At 39.5% G+C, this 26339-nt stretch overlaps 3 protein-coding genes and 2 long non-coding RNA genes across 5 annotated transcripts in view; 4 read left to right on the forward strand and 1 right to left on the reverse strand.

Annotated features, from left to right (window-relative positions):
• Positions 1–26339, forward strand: part of LOC145436382 (protein bicaudal C homolog 1-like) — a 788516-nt gene that overhangs the window by 667298 nt on the left and 94879 nt on the right. The window lies entirely within an intron of this gene.
• LOC145436956 (uncharacterized) overlaps positions 1–26339 on the reverse strand; it is a 416296-nt gene that overhangs the window by 291316 nt on the left and 98641 nt on the right. The window lies entirely within an intron of this gene.
• The window catches only part of LOC145437004 (uncharacterized), a 214972-nt gene that overhangs the window by 184569 nt on the left and 4064 nt on the right, over positions 1–26339 (forward strand). The window lies entirely within an intron of this gene.
• LOC145436544 (uncharacterized) lies at positions 2274–5796 on the forward strand. Its single transcript, XM_080313909.1, has one exon. The coding sequence runs from the start codon at positions 4074–4076 to the stop codon at positions 5523–5525; it is 1452 nt and encodes a 483-aa protein (XP_080170035.1). The 5' UTR covers positions 2274–4073; the 3' UTR covers positions 5526–5796.
• LOC145436602 (uncharacterized) lies at positions 13617–26319 on the forward strand. Its single transcript, XM_080313994.1, has 2 exons — positions 13617–13740; positions 24079–26319. The coding sequence occupies exon 2, from the start codon at positions 24231–24233 to the stop codon at positions 25188–25190; it is 960 nt and encodes a 319-aa protein (XP_080170120.1). The 5' UTR covers positions 13617–13740; positions 24079–24230; the 3' UTR covers positions 25191–26319.

Raw genomic sequence — 26339 nt, forward strand, 5'->3', positions numbered from 1 at the left:
ATCGCTGGCCTACACGATAGCATCTTCATAGGCCTGCCCCGAAAGCTATCATTGCTGGCCTAACTATTGCGTATCGGGCATAACATGCCTTGACTTTTATCTCTCACTGGTTTTGAGACAATGCGGTCGAGTTTACGCTAATTAGTGATTGTTTTATGTCATATTCGTTACGTAGCGATCAGAAGATGTGTATGGCTCGAGTTCTGAACGACGACTAAGGTTTGAAAGCGGTGCCATCAAGTTCAGAATTCCGAAAACTGTCGCCGAGACTGCGTAATACGCGCGCGTATTTAATTGTTCACCAGATATCAGGGACTCGCTATTTGACAGCACTCCCGGACTCTTTGGCAAACTTATCATACGCCTATAATCGTCAATACGAAGAGATTATATGATCGCCATTTACACATGTACCTGACTCGAATTGAATTGATGTCATATTGGTAAATTTGAAAATAAATTCAAGTCCCCCTAATTTTTCGACTGGCTACGCGCCTAGCGTGAACTGAGAAGCACCACCCTAGATCTCCTATCCCGACCAGGCACCCAAGCAGACGTTCTGCTTTTCTGAAATCTAAATTATGTGCGCCCATATTCATTTACAAAACCATTCATGAGCTAGCTAGCTTCGTAATAGTCTTGGTAATCGGAGTGCGAAATTGGAAGGTGTGTGCCTGCAAATTGGAATTCATGATTCTGATTAGAATGCACGCTTTCTCATTTGTCATCATCCGTTCATCCATATTACTTGTTATCGACTGGATACATTTGTAGTTCCGAAATTGTCGCATAAAGTCATTTTTCAGTGTTCCTTTCATTATTAGCGTGAAGTAGGCCATGCCATGCCATTGTCAAATATTGATGCATCACAAAATTCTGGGTGGCACAAATTCTTATTTTATTCGATTCGTTTGAACGACGATCAACTTGATTGCTGGATGTACCGGTACTGTTATCGAGAACAACAATATCGAATATTAAACTATTAGGCATTAGGCAGCTAGCGGATTTCTATTGATAAGATCGCGGCATGCGCCAGGAAGTGGAATTAATTCTAGCCCAGGGGTGACCAACCTGCGGCCGTAGAAGTAAATTTGTGCGGCTATGAACACGTAATTTAATTAATATGTGTTGGCGGCCTTCGACATACAAATTGAATTTGCGAATTGACCAATGTACTCCCGAAATGCTTCCCAAGCGTATATCGGGAAATGCACCAATGCCGCCCAAATCGCTGTTTTAATCAGCAAACAATTGCCGCGATGCGAGTTGGTCGACGCGAAGCAAGAAACCGCAATAGACAATTACTGATTGGCTGCGCGATTTCGCGTTTGTAATCATCATTATTGTCTGCTTGAAATATTCGAGAGTTGTCGTGTGTTACTTGCGAGGCGAGTGCGTATTGTATTTGGTCGCTGAACACGGCGAATTGCGCGTGGATAACATTGATGCAACTGCAGATTATCAGTGACGTGAATTCGACTTTTGTTCGATGCATTCCGTCGGTAGCGCAGGCCGCAGTTACACGTTCGAATGATCGTACCGTTTCAAGATTCCGTTTCATAATCGACTGCATGGTTTGATATTAATGAGTGCATGGCCGATATTACGGGCGGAGATAATAAAGTTAACTGATCCGGGAGAATGCTAATCGTGTGATCAAATACTGCTAATGCAGACGCATGAAGTTCGAGAAGGTTACGCGCGGTGTTAGTCCCGGTGACCTGAGTTTTCAATTTGTTGCATCATAATGCGAATATGTGTTATACATATAGGTTACTAGTTGTTAAATGAAACTAGAGATCCCACAATCTCCATAATGAAACAGCAGCCTGTTAATGCCGACACCGCCACTATAATAGGTAGAATTATCATCATCGCGAAATGAAAGTCGTGTCAAATTCGTAGGGTACAGCTAATAAAATGCGATTAACACTAACTTTATGCGCCGCGATCAACCAGCTTACTTAATCCTGGATTGATAAATCCTGACGAACGCGCTAATCGACTACACTGCTAATCCTACTTTATTATCTTCACCCTAACGTCACGCGAATGGTTCAATTACGCGGCATGTAGCAAAGCGCGTTTTCGTGCAACGATGACGTCATCGATATGTAACAATTATGACGTCACAAGACTTCGCCACCTCGTAAAAAATAAATGTCGGCGCCTATGACTGTATCTCTCCACCCACTCTATGACTCTCCACCCACATGACAAGAGTTAACGGTAGAGCTGGTGGAGGATGATGAGTTCAAAAATACCGTGATTGTACATCGTTAAGTCATGTTCATGTCCTACTGATAACATTGTTTATCAGCATTATGCCGGTGCGCACCACGGAGCTTTATAAGCACCCCACATCCTGTGGTTTCAACCTTTTATGGTCGTGACTCCATCTCCAATTTGATAATGTTCCTTGTCCCAGATCAAAATTTGACGAGCTGATTACTGAAAGAAGTCAGCACCTTTGCCCAGACTTAACGGCTATTTGGAAGCTGATTACGTTCAACATATTTGCAAATCCCAGAATAAAGGCAAGCGACCCCCCGTTTGGAACCACTATCATTTAATAAAGCATTTAAACGGCCTCAACGATCTCTAGAAATATACGGTTGTCCTATAATTGCAATTGCAATTAGGCTTATTCCAGTAAATGAAGGTTGTTTATTTATATTTTATTGCAGTTTCTGCTAGGGTGGTAGTCTCCATATTAAAATCGATAAATTTGATAGGAAATCGTACGCTGCGCGAAGAAAAATATCATGCATTATCATGAATATTCCCTAAAAATATTGTTTTTATGCTGAATTACGAAAAAATTATGAGCCTACGTCAAGCCTTCAAAATTCCAGACATTTGGCATATTTTAGAAATTCTCCCCGGACGCTAGTTTGAACAGTGAAATTCCGGACGTATGGCAACCCTAGTCTTGAGTCACCTACAAGAATCAAGTGACTTGACTTGACTCGAGTCACCTCGATTTGATGTCTTTTGTTTGCGATGTCACTGTTGGACCATCATGACATAACGTAACAGGTAACGGGAACGTCCTTGTCTCTAAACGATTTTAGATAGGAGCCAAAGCCTACGAGGCCCGAGATGCGATAGCTCAGGCCAGTAACGATATCACTCGCACCCATCGCCATTGCAGATGCAATCGGTCAGGCCAACGATTATATCGTCCGAACCAGACTTATTTGATGGGAATATTCAGGCCATCTGGACCAGGCCTGTTGCAGATGCAAATGTTGAGGCCAGCAATGATATCATGAGCACCACCTGTCCTGCTGTAAATGCGATAGTTCTGGTCTGTTGTCGACGCGATGAATCAGGCCAGCAAAGATTGCCGAGGATTTAGCAATGAATGACCTAATTTCGCTTGCGTACAAATGGCAAACCAACTCCGTAGGAGATCGCGTGCTGTGCATACGAATCTCTTTAATTAGCAACGCGATTTCCGCTGATTGACATTACTCAAGACTAATGATACAAATTAATGGGCAGGATGGCTAATTGTGATGCGCAATTGACGACAAACAAGATGAAAGGTGTGATTTCAAGGGAGATATTTTCAAGAATTGTACTCATGCATAGTGCACCCCTCCCCGGGGTGAAATTTTGTGCGGTAATTCTATTTCTAGTTTCGAATTTTGAAAAATGAGTACATTGGTTCTAGTTGTGAATTTCGGTAAATGTCCAATTTATACAAGTCTGGGTGTAGAACTGACGTTATCTTATTTGTTGTTTCATGAAAGGTGTAATTTGAAATTTACGCCTCATCCTTAAAATCATGACACCATACTTGGTGATATTCGACTCAAATCATAGGCCTAATACTAGATTCTGAATAGAATCACTCGGATACTCGATTTTGTCCATTCCTACCCATAAGTGTGGAACAGCATATTTTAGCCACCAGACCACACCAATTATGGAGTTCTGTGTGATACATGTGCAGTAGACTGACTTTTGTTTTGAGTAGACACCTGCTCTAATATGTGATTGTTTCTTGTTCAGACCCATATAGAAGTATAAGTTCTGTGGTTTTGGTAAATATTTGTCTGCAAATGAATCCGAACTTTGGCGTCGGGTCTAACAGTCGGTCCACGGAATATGAATGTGAGGTTTGCTGCATACTGTTTCCCTCGAAGTCGGCATTGAAAAGTCATTTGGATATTCACACAGGTACGAAAAACTATGAATGCATTGTTAGCGGCAAAAATTTTTGTCTGAAGGCAGACTGCAAGACCCATGAAAACATGCATACCAAAGACTACACAGACATTTGCGAGATTTGCGGCAAAGTGTTTCACACAAAGAATAATTGGAGAATTCATATGCTGATTCACACTGGTACCAAAAACTTTGAATGTGATATTTGTGGCAAAAAATTTCTTTACAGCGGACATCGTTTGGCCCACATCAAAATGCACACAGAAGAGTACACCTGCAGTTGCGAGATCTGCGGCAAAGTGTTTTACGCGAAGCAGAACTGGAGAAGTCATATGCGTATTCACACTGGTTCCAAAAATTATCAATGCGATATTTGTGGTAAAGTGTTTAACACGAAGAGTACCTTGAGGGTTCATATGGATATTCACACCGGTACCAAAAAGTATCAATGCGATATTTGTGGCCAAAAATTTCTTTCCAATGCACACCGTTTGATCCATATCAAAACACACATGAAAGCGTACACAGAAAATTGTGAGATTTGCGGCAAAATGTTTTACACAAAGCTGAACTTGAGAAAGCATATGGAAATTCACACCGGTATAAAAAACTATCAATGTGATATTTGCGGCAAAAAATTTCGATACAACGGCAACTGCAACGCCCATGTCAAACTCCATGCAAGTGTGTACGTAAGCAGCTGCGAAATTTGCGGCAAGGAATTTTATTCCAAGAAAGGTGTCAAGGTTCATATGAAGGTGCACCTTCCAAAGAAAAACCTCCCATGTGAGGTCTGTGGAAAGCTGTTTCCCTCGTTATCGCTTCTAAAAACACACATGGCAGCACATGAAGTTAGGATCAATGGCTCTGAAGATGTCCAGATTCAAACTTTGGACGAACAATTTAGAAACGACGAAGACTTCAAAAAGTATGAGTGCAAAGTGTGTGGAAAGTCATTTCCCCGAAGGATCAGTCTCATTAGACATCTCAAACATCATGCCAGGACCCGAGACCATCCCTGTGAGGTCTGCGGGAAAGCGTATTTGACAAACGTTCATTTACAGAGACATATGATTACTCACTTGGACGCTGTAAAAAATTTTGTATGTTCAATATGCGGAAAAGGTTACGTTACTTTCGATTATATGAGACATCACATGAAGACGCACATCGCGAAGAACTATCCATGTGAGATTTGTGGTACGATATTACACAGCATGCAAGGATTCACGCAGCATATGGAAAGCCATGCCGGGTCATGCGTACATCAATGCGATATATGTGGAAAGTCATATGCCAACAAGTCTAACTTGAGTTATCATGAGAAAAATTCACATCGTTTCTGACAATGCTTTGGCTGAAGTGTGATTGTTTGAAATCATTTGCTGTCACAGTAAAGTGATATTGTGAATTCGGTTCCCATATATTTGCGTCGTATGCTATGGCGTTGAAAGATAAGAAAAAGGACTGATTTTGGTCGCATTAGTAGTGTGTCCTTGTATTCGGTAATGTCTACAAAATTCGCTATCTCTCGAACATCAGAGATTATTAAATTGTTTACTTGTAATTACTATATCGCTGAAAAATTATTTGTAACAGAATGCGTACGCAACTGTCCATTGTCTCCCTGTAAAATCAACACACCCCGAACTTCATGCCATCGATGTGCAGGCGAATGAAGTGAAGTCAATTTTTGTCACTCTGCGTCTCATGCTACTCATAATGGCACCCGATTGAAATTAGTGATCTTCCTATTTATGATGTCGATACTTATTTTTAAGATCTTACTCATGAAACCAGAACTTTGTGAAGGAATGGTTCCTTATTTCAACAGACCATCCTTTCATGAATATGTGTTTTCTTGAACTCGAAATATATGACTTTCATTTCTCCCTTTTTATTTTTATTCAACCATTCTTTCTTGAGTGTCCTGCTGCATCTTACCGGTAGGTGAATGATGTTATTGGACTGTTTCCGTTATTTCTGTAAAGGGGTCCTTTTTCTGTATATGTCTCCCCATGGATGATGATTATTCATATTCCGATTATTGCTCAAATTTCATGTATTTCATTGATGCTAGTTTCTGGCAGGTAATTGAATGCTTCAAGTTTGTACGGAATAGCAATACTATGACTAGCATCTCGCATTACTATCATCAATAAAACTTTAGATCCTCTGATCATAATTACTTGCATGCAGAGGTGGTTAATGCAGTCATTACTGTACTTGAATAGAAGTAGGTGTTACACAGTAAATGTCCACTCAATTACACATTGAAGTAGTGATATTTAAAATGTAATTCAAGTAGATATAGACAATGTGGGTATAAATGTACTAAAGTAATTTCAAAACAATAGATTTGGTTAAGACGTGGCATACGATAAGTCGGGAGTGTCAAACTCGAATTGCGCCACAAGCCGGATTCATGTCTTCCAATCACTCGCGGGCCAGACAAGCCGACAGATTTCAAAATGTTACCTCGCGCTTTTGCTATTCACTCATATACTTTAACGAGCATATATACATAATTCACTGATCATAGGGGTTCTATTCTAGCATGTCGCAACACCTGTAACCGTGGACAATGGAATTAGCGAAATGAAATGATTATCAGCTGACCTATTGGGTAGAAAGTGACCTGGCTGTGGGGCCATAGATATTTCAATTATATTTTTGTGTAACTTATACTTATCCATCTAAACCAGGGGTTCTCAACCTGGGGGGCGCTGGAGGCTCTCAGGGTAGGCGCGAGAAATTTTTGTTAATTTTGTCAATGTCTGTATAAATTGTGACCAAACATGTGTTTCTCAGCCATTCTGGGTTGCTTTCACACCTTATTTAACGTCCACTTGCAAAGTAATAATTATATTTATTACACAAGCTTTCGGAGCGCAGCTCCTTCATCAGGTGTTCTGAAGAGACGATTATTGAAGATTAAACTTAATTCGTTTTCTAGAAAGCTTGCCAAACTCAAACTCGAGCAGTCGCGCTCAGCTGAGTATAGGCTGACTTCAACTTCATATGAGCAAATTTTTGATATATGAAGATTTGGAGAAATTCCAACATGCCAGTCATTCATTACTTTATAGCTTTGGCAGTAGCCTGTGCGCTACGTAGCTGTTATTGATAGCTGGCGAACTGCACAGCCTAAGACAGACTTAGATGCAATATAGGTTGCCCGGTTTCGCCCTCTATTTGGCTATAAATCAACACAATTTAATTCATTTCCAAAACTGATCAAATTTAGCATGGCACTACAGAACGACGCCATGCTCTCTGTAGTCACGACCAGCATCAGGATTAGTGTCAGTGCAACCTACCTTGAAATTAATTGGTGTCCTTTTCAATGTTTTTTTGTTATTTTCAAACAAGTTTGGGGAAGTTTATCAGCAATGTAAAAGACTAAACAACTGGAATGCGGATTCAAAATTGGCGTAAGATATACCTTATGTATACTATCAGATCAGGGGTGGGCAGCCTGTACGGGCACATGCGGCCGTAGAAGGGAATTTGTGCGGTCGTCGACGCCTAATTCAATTAGTGTGTGTTGGTAGCCGTAGACATGCAAATTGCAATTACGAATTCACTGCCGAATTTTCGAGAGATTTTATTCAATCTTGAAATTTTCTTCGCGCTCGGCGCAATTCAACAAGACTTCATTTTTCGATTTTAATGCAGTAGCGCCCTTCTTAATTGGAGCAGGAATGGGAATACCGTAAACCGGGGTAACATTGGACAATTCTCAACAATTCCGCTTTGTATCTTGGAAATGCTAGGGTGTATGGGAGGCAAGTTTTGTGTTTTTTTGGAGTCATGGAGCAAAGATTAGAATTAACTAATCCAAAATCTTCATGGTCATAAATAAGTACCTTATTTTTGTAAATTATCCGTGTCCAAACTTTGGACAATGTAGTTTTTTGTATGCCTTTACCCTCTATTGTTTATGAAACCTCGTAAATGAGGCTTATTTGGTAAGAGTTGATGAGAGCAGTGACTAAAACTGAAACAAAATAGTATATGTCTGGCCTATTGCATGATTTTTACCTACCCCCCCCCCCCCCCGCCCCCCCAAAAAAAATCAGGTAGTTTATGAAGGCTAATGCCCCCTTATTCCTCCCTTTACTCAATTTTCCCTCATGCCTTCACCAGTTAGGACTTATATAATAACGTATGGTGACAATGGGGTATCCCACTGGCAGTGTCAGCAATCGTCAGCAAACATTAAGTATGTTAGCGTGATTTATTGCCGATTTCGAATATATTACTGTTCTAGAAAAGATATATTTTCCCTTTCCTATGTCCTCTGATGGATATATTTGTCGTAATTTACGATATCCCATATTCAGCAGGCGCATCTTTAGGAGTATGTGATCAGTTTTTCAAGTAGCTTACACCCGTTTATAATCTCTCAGCTCATTGCCTACCCATTTTTTCATATTTTGGCAAACTCTTAATTTATTAACCTTCTCATTCCATTTTAAGAAGCCATCAGACCGGTTATAAGGAATATAGTTGACGATACCCTTTGACACAGATGAAGTAGCCTATTTCCAGAGCTCTAAATATCACATTTTTCACTGTCCAAAGTTGCCCCTTTCTGATAAAATTTGACGGGGTAACTTTGGACATCACATTTTCTTGTATTGATCTAAGAGTGAGCCCACTGAGATTTTGGCCATGGATTAAGACTACTTAGAGGTATCTGCTGCCAAGCTTTGAATCTATGAATCACATGCTATCTATGTTTGGCTGTAAGAAGTTTATTGGCCATCAATTTTGACGAAATTGACCCCCTCCATTAATTTATCGATGTTGGGTCAAGTTTATCTGGTAGTGAAATGAATCCACCTTTTATATAGACTACTTGTAGTACTGTTGCCTCATGACAAAGAATTGGACATCCAGCGGCAACCCTTTTTCATCAATAACCATTTAAATCTTTTACTGCTTAGTGTCCAAAGTTACCCTTAAGTCCAAAGTTACCCCGGTTTACGGTACTCAAAAAATAACAATTCATTCCCAGCTCTGAAAATTTTTCAATATGCACTCCCAGCAACTATTCATAACATTGCGACTCGCGATTTCGGTGCGTACAATAGGCTGTTGTGAAAAGTAGAATGGTTCGGAGTTCACCGGGAATGGATATGGACAGTTTAGCATAGGTATTTTGCGTCCAAATCATTCATTGCGGCTATGCCCTGGAATGTGGCCTTAGGCTACATAAGTAATCGAAATGCGGCCATGATTAGCAGGTTGATGTGCTCTTTTTCACATGACGATAAATCTAAGGGGATTCAGATGAGGAGCAATTTTTTTGACCATCGCCAAGGAGGGCGCGTGTAAAAAAAGGTTGAGAACCGCTGATCTAAACTGAATGTAACGGTTCCACACTGGCTTTTTTGCCTCTGTGGCCAGCTAATTTTTGGTCCATTTTTCCATAAAACTCTGAACTCAGTGTTCACTTTTTGCTTTCTCAAAATTGGGTGTCAATGTCACCGTCTCATAGTCGGGGGGGTTATAATGTGGACTACGACAATGCTCGACATTTACTGACTTTAGGAATATTTAATGGAAGTGTATTCCCTGCAAAATATCTCATCATTTTTGACAAATGTGTTGGATAACATTCAGAATTGCTTCGTGGGCCGGATTAAATCGTCTTGTTGACCGGATGCGGCCCAGGCCGAATGTGTGACACCCCCGTTATACTTGGTGAAATTACTGACCTGCATCCGGCTGCATTTTTGTAACTAACCGGAAATAACTAATGACACCGCAATTAGATACATTTTCCGAAAATACGTTCCGATATGGTGATGAATGGGCTATTTCACCCAGTAATTAGTACAATTTTACACGGTGGGCACATACCGAAACTACGTTCCACTTTGTAATATCCAGAATCTGAAAAGTAGGTATTTTAGCTTAATACACAGTCAAGTAGAGGTAATCGATAACACAACTCCTTGAGTAAACAGCGTGAGGAGATGAAACCTGGTTGAGTACTGTGAAAAATAGGAGTACTTCGTGTGTGACCAATGGCCATCTCCGCTTGCATGCTTTTTCAGTCAGTTTCTTACTGTATATATGTGTGTGATTAATTCAGTTGCTGTAATAACAATATTACTGTCTTGACAGGTGCTATAATCGAACCTATGCAACCTAATAGCTCTGTTGCAGAAGATTTGGTAGACACTGAATTTCAAGGCTACAACTCAATTTTACGATGAGTTACATTCGTCGGGCGTTTGCGGATATCGAATGTCCAGTTTGCGGCAAGAACTACAAAGGAAATTACATAGACACACATGTACGCAACCACTACGACATCAAGCCTCACGCTTGCTACATTTGCGGCAAAGGCTTGACCACCAAGGCAAGTCTGGAGCATCACGTCCTCACTCACACGAAGCGTTCTAAAAGAAAGACGTACAGTTGTGAGCATTGCAACAAATCGCTATACACGAAGAAGGGTCTCGAAAGCCATTTGAAATCTCATTTCAGTGGGAGACAATACAAGTGCGATATTTGTGGCAAGGAATTTGTTACAAAATCGTATCTGGTTAAACATATCGACATTCACAATCCTGTTCCTAGTTTTCAATGTGAGATCTGTGGAAAGAGCTACAATACAAACTCAATCTTGCAGAGCCATATTAAAAATCATTTTAAATAGTCAGAAACGTCGGCTGTATGGGCCAGTGTGGAGTAAGTGTCCGTGGCTGTCTTTTTCATTGATTTTTTCGACTATTGCACCTGGCGAAGTAGCTTGCACTGACTTTCAGACCAGTAGTTTGACCTGGCGGATCGGTCAAACTTCAAAACAAATGCTGTGGATCAGCGAACCTACAAATCCAATATTCACCCTAAATTTAATTACGACAAATGTATGATATTGGAACCTTCATTTGAAGCTGCTTTTTTATAGTAGATAATTATACGTAGTCTTTCAAGTTTCTGAAAGACAGAGCTCGTGAAGTACCATTAAAGACCACCAACGTGATTGTGGGTGTTTGATATCCTTTGAAAGAAATGTGACTTAGAGATCTATTGTACTGCCAATTTTCGCTTAATTGGCGCTGTCAGAATTTAACGAAGTTTGTTTACGTTTTTTTCGTAGCTTTCACATATAACTTGTCTCAAATTCGTACAACGCTTCTCCTTACAACACTTGCACATCGTGACGCACGCTTGAAGTACCATAGACCTTGCACGCTCTACTACGATAACATGGAAAAATTATGTTCCTTAATTCTAAACTAGTGGTTCTCAGACTGGAAGGCGTAAAAGCATCTGAAAGGAGAGTAGTGATCAATGGAAAATCTGTTCTTTTTACCTGTATAGTCCGAATTTCCTATTTGAGAATTGTCTCATCAACAGTTGAAACCTTCCATGCCATCATACTATTTGTTGGGATTGCTGGCATTCTGGTTGCATTTTGTGATGTGACGATAAGGGGGCGCAAAATTTTTTGCTGTCATCAAGGTGGACATGTCCAAACAAGTATGAGAACCAGTGTTAAACCAATATAAAATTGATGTTCTATTTTTTAAATTATTGGACAATAGTCCAATATATAGCCAATAGATATATAAAAGCATCCTTGATCCGGGGACTATCAACGAAAAACTCAAATAGTTCCCCTTCTACTAGCCGGAATTGACTCAAATTTGTTTCGCATCGTCTTTGAAGACAGCCCAACAATTTCATGGGGTTGACAGAAAAATTTGAGAACTCTTGATTTTAATTTTTATTGATAAATTAAAAATTTCAATTTAAGATTACACGGCCTTTACTGGTTGGAATTGAGTCAAATTTGGTGTGCATCGTTTTCTTGGACAACCTGACGATTTAGTCGCTAAACGAGTGAGATTTGTAAAAAAAAAGTTGTTTTTGAACAACCCTACTGAGCAGTGTTGTAATGACCCGAGTCATGACTCTACTCGAGTCACCATTTTTTTGAGACTCGAGCTATTTTTTCAAATGTGCCCGACTCGAGACTAAACGACGGCGAAAACAGATGTTTCATTGTAACTTTGAAGAATAGTAAAGTTATTATTGGTATTTTGTCTATCAGTCCTGATACTTGGAAAATAGGGTCAGAAACTGTTGAGACTGAAGAAAATTTTCATTATATCAGTCGATAAGAGTTGGAAAAGTGGATTGAACCGAAAACTAAACAGTGAACATAATGAATTGGACTCGGACTCGAGTCAAACCGCTATGACTCATACTTGACTAAGTGGTAAATTGAAAATGACTCGACTTGACTCTGTTTAAAATTATAAAAGTCAGATTGCCTTGTGACTTGGTTACAACCCTGGACCTGAGCGCCCGTAGGATGATCAGCTCAATACCATTTAGAGGCGAAAGACCTCTGATTCCTCTTTTTCGACGTCCACCACCCAGTCCGCCATGAATCTCTATACGATTCACAAAAATATGACATCCTTATATAACGAACTAAGTCAGGTAATATGCGATTCATGAACGCACCGAAGCACCTGCGAACACCTTCTATGGACTTTCTACGCATTTATATGCTAGTCGTAACCACCCGGGAAGCGCAAAGAATACTTGAAGCCAATGAATGATATGAACAATAATATTGGGACTTCTGTGCATGAATATCATTTTTTAACTTCACTTAGCCGTTGTGACCATAGATCCGATTATTTCAATAATCTAGCACCCGTAGGCTACATTCTGAGGATTTTTCAAGCCACTAGCAATACTATTATGATGGAATGCCGATGCATTATAATCATGTACCAGTAGGTTGCACAATGCACACCCCAATACATAGGCAATTGTGCATGTAGTTGAAATCATGTTGGTATTGTTTTATCAAGTGTGCAGTATCCATATTAACATTAAAACGAATAGTGCCATTGAATCGTGCGCAGTGTGAAGAAAATTTTGAGTTGAATAAGTTTGCCCCAAAATTCAAGTTTATGTCGATTTACGAAACAATTTTCGCGCCTACCTTCTCGCAACACCCCTGCGTAGTCCAATCGGAAACCCAATGGGCCGCAGCACATGGTTGGGAACCACTGATATAGTCAGTACTTTATTTTGATATATTTATTGTCGAAACTACAATCTTGTACCCATGTTGGATTCATTAAAATGTTCACTTTGTTTGCAGGTTACTTAACAAAGTAACGTATTGTTGGTGTAATTGAGAGTGTGATTTAGTTGCTGCTACTCGTAGGCGTCATCTACGTCAAATATTTCCAAAAGCACACAGCATGAGTCACCTTCATCGTAGCCTGCAGCCCGCCGGTTGTCCGATATGTGGGAAGAATATATTTCCTAAATATAACTTGAGAAATCATGTGCTCTCACACTATGGAGTGAAAAAGTACATTTGTTCCATTTGTGGTCACAAGTTTACCTCGCAACACGGTTTGGAACATCACATGAACGGTCACAGAGAAGTCTCGGACAGAACTGGGTACGATTGTGAGGTGTGCGGAAAATGTCTTAGCACGAAAGGCGGCATGAGAGAACACATGAAGGCTCACTTGGATATGAGAGACTACAAATGTGACGTGTGTGGTAAGCAGTTCGCTAGAAGGAATAATTTGCACGGACACATGGAGACACACAGAGCTGATAGGAGTCCTGAATGATCAAGATCTGCCACCACACCCTGGGTTGCAGATCTGAGTGTGGTTCTTTTGGTATTCATGGAGTGCAGGGGTGGCCAACCTTTTTGCTATTCACGGCTGCATTTTGATTACTTGTGTAGCCTACGACTGCATTCCAGAGTATAGCCGAAACAAACTAATTGGATGCCTAATATTCATGTTGAACTGACTGTCCGTTTTCATATCGGCTTACTACACGCACCGAAACCGTGAGTGGTCATGTTATGAACAGTAAAAAAAAATTTCAGATTCAGGAATAAATTTCCTCTTCAATCTTGGTAGTTTCACATATTGTTATAAATACCATTCTCAGTCCATGTGACCAGATTAACCGGTAGAGTTGATTGAGAGAGTGTTTTCGAAAATTTGGGCACATTATAAATGATGATGCATCTTCGGGTGGTCCAATTGTTATTATATATTCATGTCATTAGTTGTATACTGTTATCTCTTGGACCTCCCATCAGGGTTGGCGGTATAGTGGAAAGATATTGAAATCGCCCACACGTAGGCTACCAGAAACAAATCTCATTTGTCAGGATCTCGCGATTTCAAGTTGGTATGGCAATGTGGGGCGCATCATATTTTTCTGCTCTGCGTGCCTGTACTGTTGAGCTCAGATTTTAAAGAGCGCTACCATAGCAAAACCGGCGAATGGAGTGGCAACGTACGAAGGAAATTTCAAGATGAATAAAATCTCGATAAAATTCAAGAGCCAATTTATAAATTAAATTTGCATCTCGATGGCCGCGAACACATACTTTTCTACGACCGCAGGTTGGATACCCCTGATGAACTGTCTCTACTACAATGATCATTTTACACCGACGCAATATCTTTTATTGTGATTCCGTACCTGCTGACTAGTGGCAGGGCTCAACTCAGGCTTTTTTAAAACCTATTTATTTGTCCGTCTAATCTTGGATTGCACGATGCATTGAATAATCAGAGTGTAAAGCTGATATGTTAGCAACGGTGTGCCTATCGAATGCAAACATGGAATGGCAACGACTGATTTTTCAGCTCCGTTCCGGTTCGCTGAAGGCTTATTCAGTCTTACTTTGCGGCTGCTACTGTGGGATTTCTTGCAATCCACAAGTTATCTTCCAGAGCGCGGAATTCATTGAATCTGGTCTTGATCGAAAGCTACTGTCGCACTGAATCCGAAAATATAAAGTAAGATATGATCAGGCGCTGAACCACGCAGAATTCGCCCTCTAAGTCTGAATTACTGGCATTGTCCGAACTATCAAAGAGCTGCAAGAGGTCATTGTTTTGCCTTCATCCCATTGTTCTTAACAATGCAGATTTTAGATGTTGAGGGAGATTTTTCATCTAGGTGCGGATCTTGACCTTATTTTCAATTATATTTTCGGAACAGAGCGACAGTAGCTTTCGATCAAGACCAGATTCAATTCTGCGCTCTGGAAGATAACTTTTATATTGCGAGAAATCCTACAGTCGCAGGCGCAAAATAGGACTGAATAAAGCTTCAGCAAACCGGAACGAAGCTGAAAAATACTCTTTACCTCGTAGAACATTATAAATGGGTTACTATGTTGTCAGTATGTTATGATTTCGATTATAAGCTTCTAATAATCTCAAAGCGTTTTTTTGTACTTCTTTGGTGAAATGGGTACCGTAATTTTCCATGTATGATGCGCAACTTTTTACCGATTTTTAGCCCAAAAATAGGGGGTGCGTCTTATACATGGGTACAGCGAGCCTTGAAAAATAAATTTCTCGATCAAAAACTTGAAAGCACACCTTTCTTCATGTTTGTTTAAATCACGCATCACCTCTAGCCATTGGGCCCCGAAATTCGTATTATAGAGTGTAACACGCTGCCAAATAGAGATGCGTGTTGCCAATTACCGAAAAGCGTGTTTCTAATTAACGAGAGTCGTGTGCAAAGCACGCGATCTCTTGCTGAGTTGGTTTGCAGTTTGTACGCGAGCGAAATCAGGGCGTTGATTGCAACAAGCGTGCGCAGCAGTCCTCGTTGATTCACCGCGTCAACGACAGGCCTAATCAATCACATATACAAGAGGCCATGTGCGCAAGATATAATCGCTTGCGTAATCAGTCGCATCTCCAACAGGACTGGTGCGCCCGACATAACCGTTGGCCTGAGCAATCGCATCTGTAATTGTAATAGGTCACGTGCGCAAGATGTCGTGTGTCGCTAGCCTGAACTATCGTGTCGCCGACCTCACAGGCTTTGGCTACTATCTACTTTCGTTTAGAGAGAATGTCGTTAATTGTTTTATGATTAGCGATCATTATGTCATGATTGCTCGACAGTGACATCGCAAAACAGAACAACATCGAATACTAAACCGCAACTTCATGTACTCATGTACTGCGAATGCAGGGTGCGTACTATACATGGGTACAGGCTTTTTTCCAGAATATACACATCATTTTGGGGGCGCACTTTATTCGGAAAATTATTGTAATCATAATTTTGAAGCATTTTTTTCTTTTAGTGACTGTATTGGTAAAAAATTCATTTCATATATATCACAATACCTCTGGATACCAGGCAATTGTGAAGATCCAGTCACATGAATAAGCCTTGCTTCTTGTTCCACATGTACTGATCTGCTATGTTTCTACATTGCTAGTTGATAGAATCTTCCCACTGTAAATCAGATCAGATGTTGTACATACATTGAACTATTTTTTTTTATAATTACTAGAGTTGGAAATATTTGCCTACATAGTTTGTGGAAAATATTACTTGAACTTTGAACTGGAATACTTGAGAGCTCGTATGTTATCGCCACTGTCACTGATATAAGCGTGCGTTGTGTTGACCTGCGATGATCGGTATCACGAAAAAAGAGACATGGAGTCAAATACAGTAGCTAACAATCAGATATTAAAGATCTTCGGTGCGATGTTTCCAAGAAAGAGTTTTCACAAGGCGTGGACCCGAAGCATCATTCATACGACCATGTGCATGCTGGCATAGGAAATCATAATTACGATTGTGGGAAAATATTTACTGGGACGGATTGCCTCGAGCGTCACATGAATACAGATACTGGCATCGAAAAGCATATATGTGAAAAAGCATTTCTTACAAAATTATTGCCTCAAGCTTCATTTGGATATGCATAATGGCATCAAAAATCATACATGTGTCATATGTGGTAAAGCTTTTACCCAGAAGGATGGCCTCAAACACCATGCATATGCATGCTGGCATAAAAATCATGAATGCAATGTATATGGAAAAGCTTTTACTCAGAAGAGTCACCTCAAGGTTCATATCGATACACATGCTGGTATAAGAAATAATGAATTTGATATATGTGGGAAAACATTTACTCGAAATGCTGACCTCAACCATCATGAATATTCATTTTGATATCAAAGATCATATATGTGGGCGAGCATTCACTAAGAAGAATCCACTCAAGCCTCATATGAACATGCATATTGGTGTCGAAAACCACATATGTGATGTATGTGGAAAATCATTTACTCTGAAGAGTGGGAGCAGAAGGCATATGTATAATCATGCTAGCATTAGAAATTACGAATGTGAGCTCAGTGGTAAAATATTACAAAGCGTGCTGGGATTCAAGATTCATATGAAAATCCATGTTGGGTTGAGCGATCATCAATGCGAGATTTGTGGGATGTCATTTGTTAACAGGAGTATATTGAAAAGACATCGACCGATTCACATTGTTGCTCACAATGTTGCGGTTAAGGTGTGATTGCTTGAAATCATTTACAATGTAAAAAGTCGTAGAAACTTCACAGTGAATTGATATGGGGAATGCGGCTTCTCATTGTGTTCGTGAGATCCTATTGCTTTTAAAGGTGAGGAGAAGGTGACTATGATGTCTTATTTAGACTCTCAATATGATTCTTGTTCGCATTGTCACAGTTACCACTCCTAAATTCCGATTGTGACCTCATTAAAGGATGATGTTTGTGAAAGTGTTTTAGTACTCGGTAATATCTGTCTACAAAAATTACGATTTCTCGTATTCCAATTATGAACAAACTGTATTTGCAATTGTTATAGTGCAGCAATATGATCATATGTAACATAATGTGTTGGTGACCGTGCATTATCTCGTTGTAATTTCAATGTGATCAGATGTGATACTGACAATGTATTATTGTATTGACAGGAGTTATAATTAAGTCTGGTAAACTTGTATGCAACACCGCAGCAGGTCTAATATAACTTATAGACGCTCAAATTCCACGCAAAAACTCGAGTCCCAGATGAGCTATATTCGCCGGGCCTTTGCAGACTTCGAATGTCCAATATGTGGCAAGAGCTACAAAGGAAATTACATAAAGACCCATGTGTACAAACACTATGGAGTAAAAAAGTACAGTTGTTTCATTTTCGGTTGCAAGTTTACGGTAAAACATAATTTGGAATATCACATGAATGTTCAAAGGTCATAGAGAACTTTCGGATAGAGAGACGTATGAATGTGAGGTATGTGGGAAATGTCTACATTCCAAAACTGGCCTGGGTAGACATATGAAGTCGCACGTGGGTATAAATGTCACAGAGTGGAATAGTGACAGAGAACTAGCAGATAGAAATAGGTACGTTTGTGAGGTATGCGGAAAATGTCTACATACGAACTCCGGCATGCACAAACACGTGAAGTCGCACTACAGAGTAGAAAAGTACAGTTGTTTCATTTGTGGTAGCAAGTTTACCACAAAAAAGGATTTTGATCATCACATGGGTGGTCATAGAGAGCTTTCGGAGAGAGAGACGTATGAATTTGAGATATGTGGATAATGTCTACGTTCGAAAACCGGTCTGGGCAGGCATGTGAAGTCGCACGTGGGCATAAAAGTCACGGAGTGGAATGGTCACTGAGGACTTTCAGATGGAAATATGTACGCTTGTGAGCTGTGCGGAAAATGTCTAGGCACAGAGAGCGGCATGAGATTGCACATCAAGTCTCATTCGGGTATAAAAGACTACGAATGTGATATCTGTGGCAAGAAGTTCGTGGTCAGGTCTCGATTATATAGACACATGGAGACACACAGCTAATAACAGTAATGAATGATCATAATCTGGGACTTGAATACAATCGATTCGCGTGTAACAGGAGGTGTTGAAATTAGTCTACAGTGAAACATGCAACTCAGATTGTGAAATGGTGCTGCATCTGTTTATGGGCTTCTATCTGACAATGAACACAAGTATTGTCTTGTGAGCCATAGTTCTTTCGTTTTACTAAAAAATACGCTACAGTGTCACGCCTTCCGAATTGTGCCTTAAAATCAAAGAAACACCGACAATTTGTGTGCTATATTTTTGCTTTTAACCGGATTTTCAATGGTGCTCCCATGCAAGCGGCAATGTATGATGAATATAATCCATTTAAGACAGCCTATTCTTGATCTGGGTATCTTTGTGGTGCCAACTACAATCTGTACACTGTGTCTGGTATTCTTGAGTAATCCGCCTGCTGTTCACCCTTCATTGTGATATGTGTGGTAAAAAATTTACTTGGAAGAATCTCCTTAGCTTCATATTGATACGTATGCTGGTATCAAAATATATGAAGTGACAAATGTAAGAATATAATGGTTGATTGTTGAGTCAACTTGAACATAGGAATGTTCATTATTCATACTCGTGTGCATTGTGCAACCATGAATTTAAATTTGGTGACAAAAATGAGGAATAAAACTCGATTTCGGTAACCTTAGTTCATCAACTCATTGCTATTGAACGCTCTTCAAGAATATATCAAAAATAATATACTAGGCGGGATCCGATTTTTCTACACAATCGAGACTGGTCGTCATATTTGAAATAATATGACTAGCAGCGCTCACATCTACAATCCTTTCAGCTGGTTTTGTACGGAATAACTGTTGTTTCTATATTTCCGACATGGTGGATATATACCATTTCAAGTACAATAACCCTGCTGGTTAATCCTTTGGAAATCTCTATAGAGTTTTGGTGCTAAAAATGTTTCGCTTGCATGCTTCGCCTTTTAAATGGTGTTGATGTAGTGCAGGGGCGGGCAACATACAGGCCAGATCCGGCCCGCAGAGAGTTTATAATCTGAAAGTATTACAAATTTTATCTGTCACAGAATGAATCCAAGTTTGCCAACCTGATAAAGATGGTCATAGACTACTTGTTTGGGTCTACATACATTTGCGAGAAAATACTTTTAAACATGAACATTAACAAGACAAGGCTGAGTTCCAATATAACTGATGTTCACGTGCAGTCTTTACTAAGGGTTTCTATGTCCGACATGCAGCCAGACTTCAAAGAACCTGCTGACTTGATCAAACAGATGTCTGATTGACTTCAACAGCTATTGATGTAAATTACAGCAATATATTCAATATGGTCTCTATGCTTTAAACCTGAGGTCTCAAACACGAGGTCCGCGGTGCGCATGCGGCTCGAGACCATTTTGTGCGGCGGGCGGCGGTATTTTGGATTTCGAAGTATTTGTCAATATTTATCTCTCAAATATCTTTTATATTATATGACAACTGGAACTACTCATTAAACTTCACTATTACATCAATTTCAAAAGTTACCACGCAGTGAAAGATCAACTATTGCGTCACATTACTTGTTTATTATAGGAAACCTGACCCGATGATGATTCGTGACTGAACATTTTTGATTTGGACTGGGGCGCAACCTTTTGTACAAATACTTGAACTAAGACTCATTGTCTGATAAAATAAAAATGACTTGACTTGAGTCGCGTCAAATGTTACAATCAGAGAAGGACTTATTGTGACTCGGAAAGCCGTGACTTGGTGTAACCAGGCACGCAACAAACTATGAAACTGCATGGTATGGGGAATGATAATATATCAAAAGATCTTGGCTTGTCTTTCGTAGCTTATTTGGATACCAGCTCGGTCTGGTTACCATTGGCATTATGTTGTCCTCTTGATGTATAGTTAGTTACGTCCTTTGTCATCTTGGGTATCTTTATTCTTGTTGTCATCGCCAATTAAATGAGGCGAGTACTATAAAGTGTTCGTAGCGTACGCTTCACAGCTGTAACACCAATGGATTTTTCTTGACATTTCTATCGCTATATGGCAGAGTAATCATTTTTATTCAAGTTGTAGATCTGTTCCAATATTCGCAGGTAAATCTAACGCTGATTTAATTTGACTTTGGTAATAACTAAGGCGATTTTTTTTGACATGTCAAAAAAAGTCAAAATTAGGTCAAAATTGTGGCGTTAGGTCAAAATTGTTTACAAAATTAAAACTTTTTTGCAACCTGCATTTCGTTTGTATAGTATATTTTGCACTGTCGGTGCACTTATCATTTGGCATTTTATAGCTTGCACATTGTGAATCATAAACATTCAAATGAAACAAATGGTGTTATGCCCAACGTTCCGTAATATCCCAACCGAAGGAAGACTGCGATGAAAAATTGTTATGTAGACAACATTGTAAGAATGAGGGCATCATGGTGTGTCACCAGCAGTGTACGCACAACTTTAGTGTTGTCAGCCACCAACTGCTGCTGTTGAACGTTCTTTCTGCATTCTTGGAGTAAGGACAGACACTTTCTACCCGAGAATGTATATACAAGTCTGTTTCGTTGTACTACAATTTTATTTAACTATTTCCACCATAATGCATAATGTAACTACTGGAATTCTTCATAGGGCCAGATTTCGTTAAAATGTTAGTTTTTTCATGTAAAAATTTGTCAATTTTTGATCCCAAAAACGTTTTTTCAGACCAACTTACTTCGTAAGGACAGACAGTTCCAACCAGAAATGAATATTAGTAGTAGAATTTTAACATTATGTGCGAAAACACCTAATTTGCATACGCGAGGTCAAAATTTGGTCAAAATTCAGTTTTTTCAGGTAAAAAAAAGTCAAAATTTAGATTTTTTAGGTCAAAATCTTACGTTTTTTAGGTAAAAAAAAATCGCCCTAGTAATAACATGATCTGGTAATAACATGATCAGTATTTTAGTTATCAGGAGTATGCATGCCCCAAACCAGGATTAGGCTGTGCTGCTCCAATGCCCTGATATAAGTTTTAAAATATTCTACCTATAATTGTGACACAACAAATGTCCGCCAACTACAACATTTTAACGCGACAGCTTTTAATATATCCTGACGCATTTGCACTGCTCATTGGTGTCTACAACTAAATATACAGAAACTATGCCAAGTACAGCAACAATTCTATTCGAATATAATAAAATGTGATTTTTCTCGTGCCAGGCGTGAATTCACAATAGTAAATCACTTTTTCACGGTGCTTGAGGAATGTCAGTATGCAAGGTCCCGTCAAATAAGACCTGCTTGGAATTACATTGGATTCACGTACTATTAGTGCTGTGGCCGCGACGCCATCAAAAAGTCAGAAATTGGCCCGCAAGTACATTTGAGTTTGAGACCTCTGCTTTAAACTAAGGTGTATAAATACGCGAATAATATATTGATTCTGTAATCCGGCCCGCCAAGTACATCATTTTCCCATATCCGACCTGCTGACCGAAAAAGTTGCCCGCCTCTGATGTAGTCTCTTTACGTTAATGTAATACTCATTGTCGAAACTATGATACTGTAGGCTTCATGTGTCGGGTTCATTCAAATGTTCACTTTGTTGTCAGGTTACGTAATCAACTACCGTAATGTTGACGTAATCGAGGGTGTGATTTATGAACTGCTGAGAATCGGCTTCATCTACAACAATCATTTTCATAAGCGTGAAGCATGAGTCTCCTTCATTGTAGCCTGCAGCTTTCGGATTGCCCGATATGCGGAAAGACAGTATCTACAAAACATACTTGAAACTGCATGTTCTCGGAAACTTTGGAGTAAATAATTACGATCGCCCATTTGTAGTCGCAAATTCACCACCAAAACAGGTTTGGCATATCACATAAATGGTCACAAAAACTTTCGGATAGAAACAGGTACGTTTGTGAGGTGTGCATAAGATGTCTAGGCACGAAGAGCGGCATGAGATTACCCACGAAGTTTCACTTTGATATAGAAGACTACGAATGTGATGTATGTGGCAAAGAGTTTGTCTTCAGCACTGATTTGCATAAACACATGGAGACACACAGCTGATAACACTCATGAATGATCAGAGTATGGAACTGGTTTAGAGTCGACTCGGGTATAATGGAATCTGCTGAAATTAATCTGCAGCGGAATTCGCAACTCAGATTGTGAAATGGTGTTGTGTGTGCTTGTGGGATTATTTCTGATATTGACTACAAGCTTTGTCTTTTTAGCATTAGTGTTTTTTTGTTTTATGGAAAAAAACAAAACGAATGTTGCGCCGGTCGAATCAGGCCCTGAAAGCAAAGCTACCTAGACGATTTGTGTGCTCATCTTTGATTGTATCTTGATTTTCAGTGCTGATCCAAAGCAGGTGGCGATGTATGATGAATATAAGCCATTTTAATCTGCCTGTTTTTGTACTTTGTATCGTTTTTGTGTAACTGACTACGGAAGTTTCCGAACACTGTTTCTGGTGTTTTTGCTCTTCAGGTGAAACCAATAACAAAAATCTCCTTCTGTAAAAGGTAGACTGCCTTTAAACAATAGCATACTGGCCCTTTTATCTCCCACAGAGTTGGTTTTTTCAATGCGGCATAACGGCGATTCTTGCATCCTCTGAGCTTCAAATTTTCTGCAGGTTGCAACCTAAATGAATTTTCGCTTGATTATGTTCCCTGTATTTCTTCGTACACGCATCATATCGAGAAGTGTACCCTATCAACCTCTGTCACAACATTCAGCATTGCCGTGGATACTTGATCGGTCGCATTGCTGCGGTTTACGAGCTACCAATGGAAGGGGTTGTCTTTTCTGTGCAAAATGTAGGATTGACATCTTCTGCTGTGTTGTAATATGATACGGTGGCATGAACTATTCGGTCTGCCACAGATACCAATACTGTATGTTTTGCATGCTTTTACTCCTGTCTCTCAATAGTTTTGACACAATACCATTGGATTTGCCTTGATTAGTGATTGTGTTGTACTGGTTAGAAACTGTACGTGCCGGTTCGTCCCCCGAAAATACCTATGTGTCAATTGCACTGTGTACAATCTCAGGACGTTCCATTTTTAAGAATATTTGCCATCTTTTATAGATATGAGATGGTACCACTGCCATACTGTCATTGAGCCCAATTTCATGTGGTGAATAGTAATATTTGACTGAAAATCCATTGAAATTTAGCATTATTATTCCAGAAGTTCGGTTAATATTTATGCTCGAAACATCAACATAAAGATTTGAACTCCCCTCCATCAACCATTTTGTCGACCTGAGACGACCATATTCACGACTTGGAATATTGTAGTACAATTTTCTGGAAACATGTTGCCGTGACATCAAGCTTCATATGGATATCCATACTGGAATCAAGAATCATGAATGTGTTATATGTGGTAAAGTATTTACTAGGACGCACGGCCTCAAGAACCACATGGATATACATACTGGAATCAAAAATCATGAATGTGATATATGTGGTAAAGTATTTACAAGGAAGCACGTCCTCACGTACCACATGGATATGCATGTTGGAATCAAAAATCATGAATGTGATGTATGTGGTAAAGCATTTACTAGGAAGTACAGCCTCAAGTACCACATGGATATGCATACCGGCGTCAAAAGGTATAAATGTGATAAATGCGGGAAAAAAAGTACCAGTCCGACGCAACACGAGCATCATATGAATATGCATGCTGGAATCAAAATCCATGAATGTGATATTTGTGGGAAGAAGTTACGTTATAAGCAAACACTCGCGTTTCACATGAACACGCATTTTGGCATCAAAGCCCATAAATGTAAGATTTGTGGGAAAGAATTTAATCGAGAAATTATACTTAAGCATCATATGAATATGCATGCTGATGTCAAAAATCATGAATGTTTCATATGTGGTAAATCATTTACATCGAACGAGCACCTCAATCGACATATTCATACGCATACTGGCGTCAAAATCCATGAATGTGATATTTGTGGGAAGAAGTTCAGTTATAAGCAAACATTCACGCTTCATATGAACGTGCATTTAGGCATCAAAAACCATAAATGTGATATTTGTGGGAAAGGATTTTGTCAAGGAAGTCAACTTAAACGTCATATGAATACACACACTGGTATCAAAAATCAGAAATGTGATATATGTGGGAAAGCATTCACTAGTAGGAGATACCTCGCAGCTCATGTTGAAACACATGCTCTTGTCAAAAACCATAAATGTGATATTTGTTGGAAAGCATTTACTCAGAAGACTCACCTCGAGCGTCACATGGTTGCATGCTGGCGTCAACAATTGAAAATGTGATGCACATTGGACTGGGGGTTTTCATCAAATTACTGCTAATTCTTTTCATATTTCGAGTTTCGAATCGTGTACGAAAACCCATCATATATTAAACACCTTCGCTGTGCCTTACGTTATAAATTGTCATCTCTTTTCTCAGTCTGGAACGCCATGTTAGTTTCTCTGAAACATAATCCGAGTCGGTGATGGGCATCACGAGATCGTCATTATTGCAAGGCAAATTGTGTGATCTACGGTCATGGTGCAAACTGCTTAATACTTTCTGTATAGCAAGAAAGTGCCAAATGTGCTCGCCATGGCGCTCTGCTCATGAGTTTAGTGACTGCATTCTTGAAGCCAAATTTGGTTCAATTCTAACAAGTATAGGGCTCCGCAGATCCAATTGAATTTTTTAATTTTAACTAGAAAATTGAAAAAAAATTAAATTTTTCTGTCAAGCCCATGAAATTGTTGAGCTGTCCGCAGATACCATATGCAAAACAAATTTGACTCAATCCTTGATTGGTGGATAATCCGAGGATTATCAACGAAAATCTCCAATTACTCAGCTTCTACTAGTTGGAATTGAGTCAAATTTGTTTTGCATGGTCTCTGAAGACAGCTCAACAATTTCATGGGCTTGACAGAAAAATTTGAATTTTTTTTTTCAATTTTCCAGTTTAAATTAAAATATTCAATTGGATCTGCGGAGCCCTATACTTGTTAGAATTGAAACAAATTTTGTGTGCAGCGTTTTTTAGGGCAGCCTGACGATTTAAGAGGTGACCGGCTTCAATCGAAAAAAAAGTTTTTTAGGGAACAGCCCTACTGTACAGTACATAGATTAAAAAGAATTCTGCATCTAAATTTTCGTACTACGTAGAATCACAAGTAGGCGACATACTGAATCATTCATAGTACTGCACTCTATTATCAAGTTTTCTGATACATGCATTATTCTGAAAACTGCGATCATGGGCCAGGATTGGTGTTGTGTAATATACAATTTCTTGTCGGGTCTTGAAGCCATGTAAATAAACTTACTTTGGTCCAGATTGATTTTCATACCAGCGACCAACGTATGCATACAAATTTACAGCTATCTTTTCGGTGGAAATACATTTGTATAATATATTCATATTGAAATGAACCCGAATATTTTCGAGTGAC

This window comes from Botryllus schlosseri, chromosome 1 (genome assembly GCF_051294905.1).
Source record: "Botryllus schlosseri isolate E-star chromosome 1, Bs_hap1, whole genome shotgun sequence".
Classification (NCBI taxonomy): domain Eukaryota; kingdom Metazoa; phylum Chordata; class Ascidiacea; order Stolidobranchia; family Styelidae; genus Botryllus; species Botryllus schlosseri.

Bases quoted from the DNA above. Each gene is read 5' to 3' on its own strand.
- LOC145436544 (XM_080313909.1), top strand. From the start codon at position 4,074: ATGAATCCGAACTTTGGCGTCGGGTCTAACAGTCGGTCCACGGAATAT.
- LOC145436602 (XM_080313994.1), top strand. From the start codon at position 24,231: ATGGATATCCATACTGGAATCAAGAATCATGAATGTGTTATATGTGGT.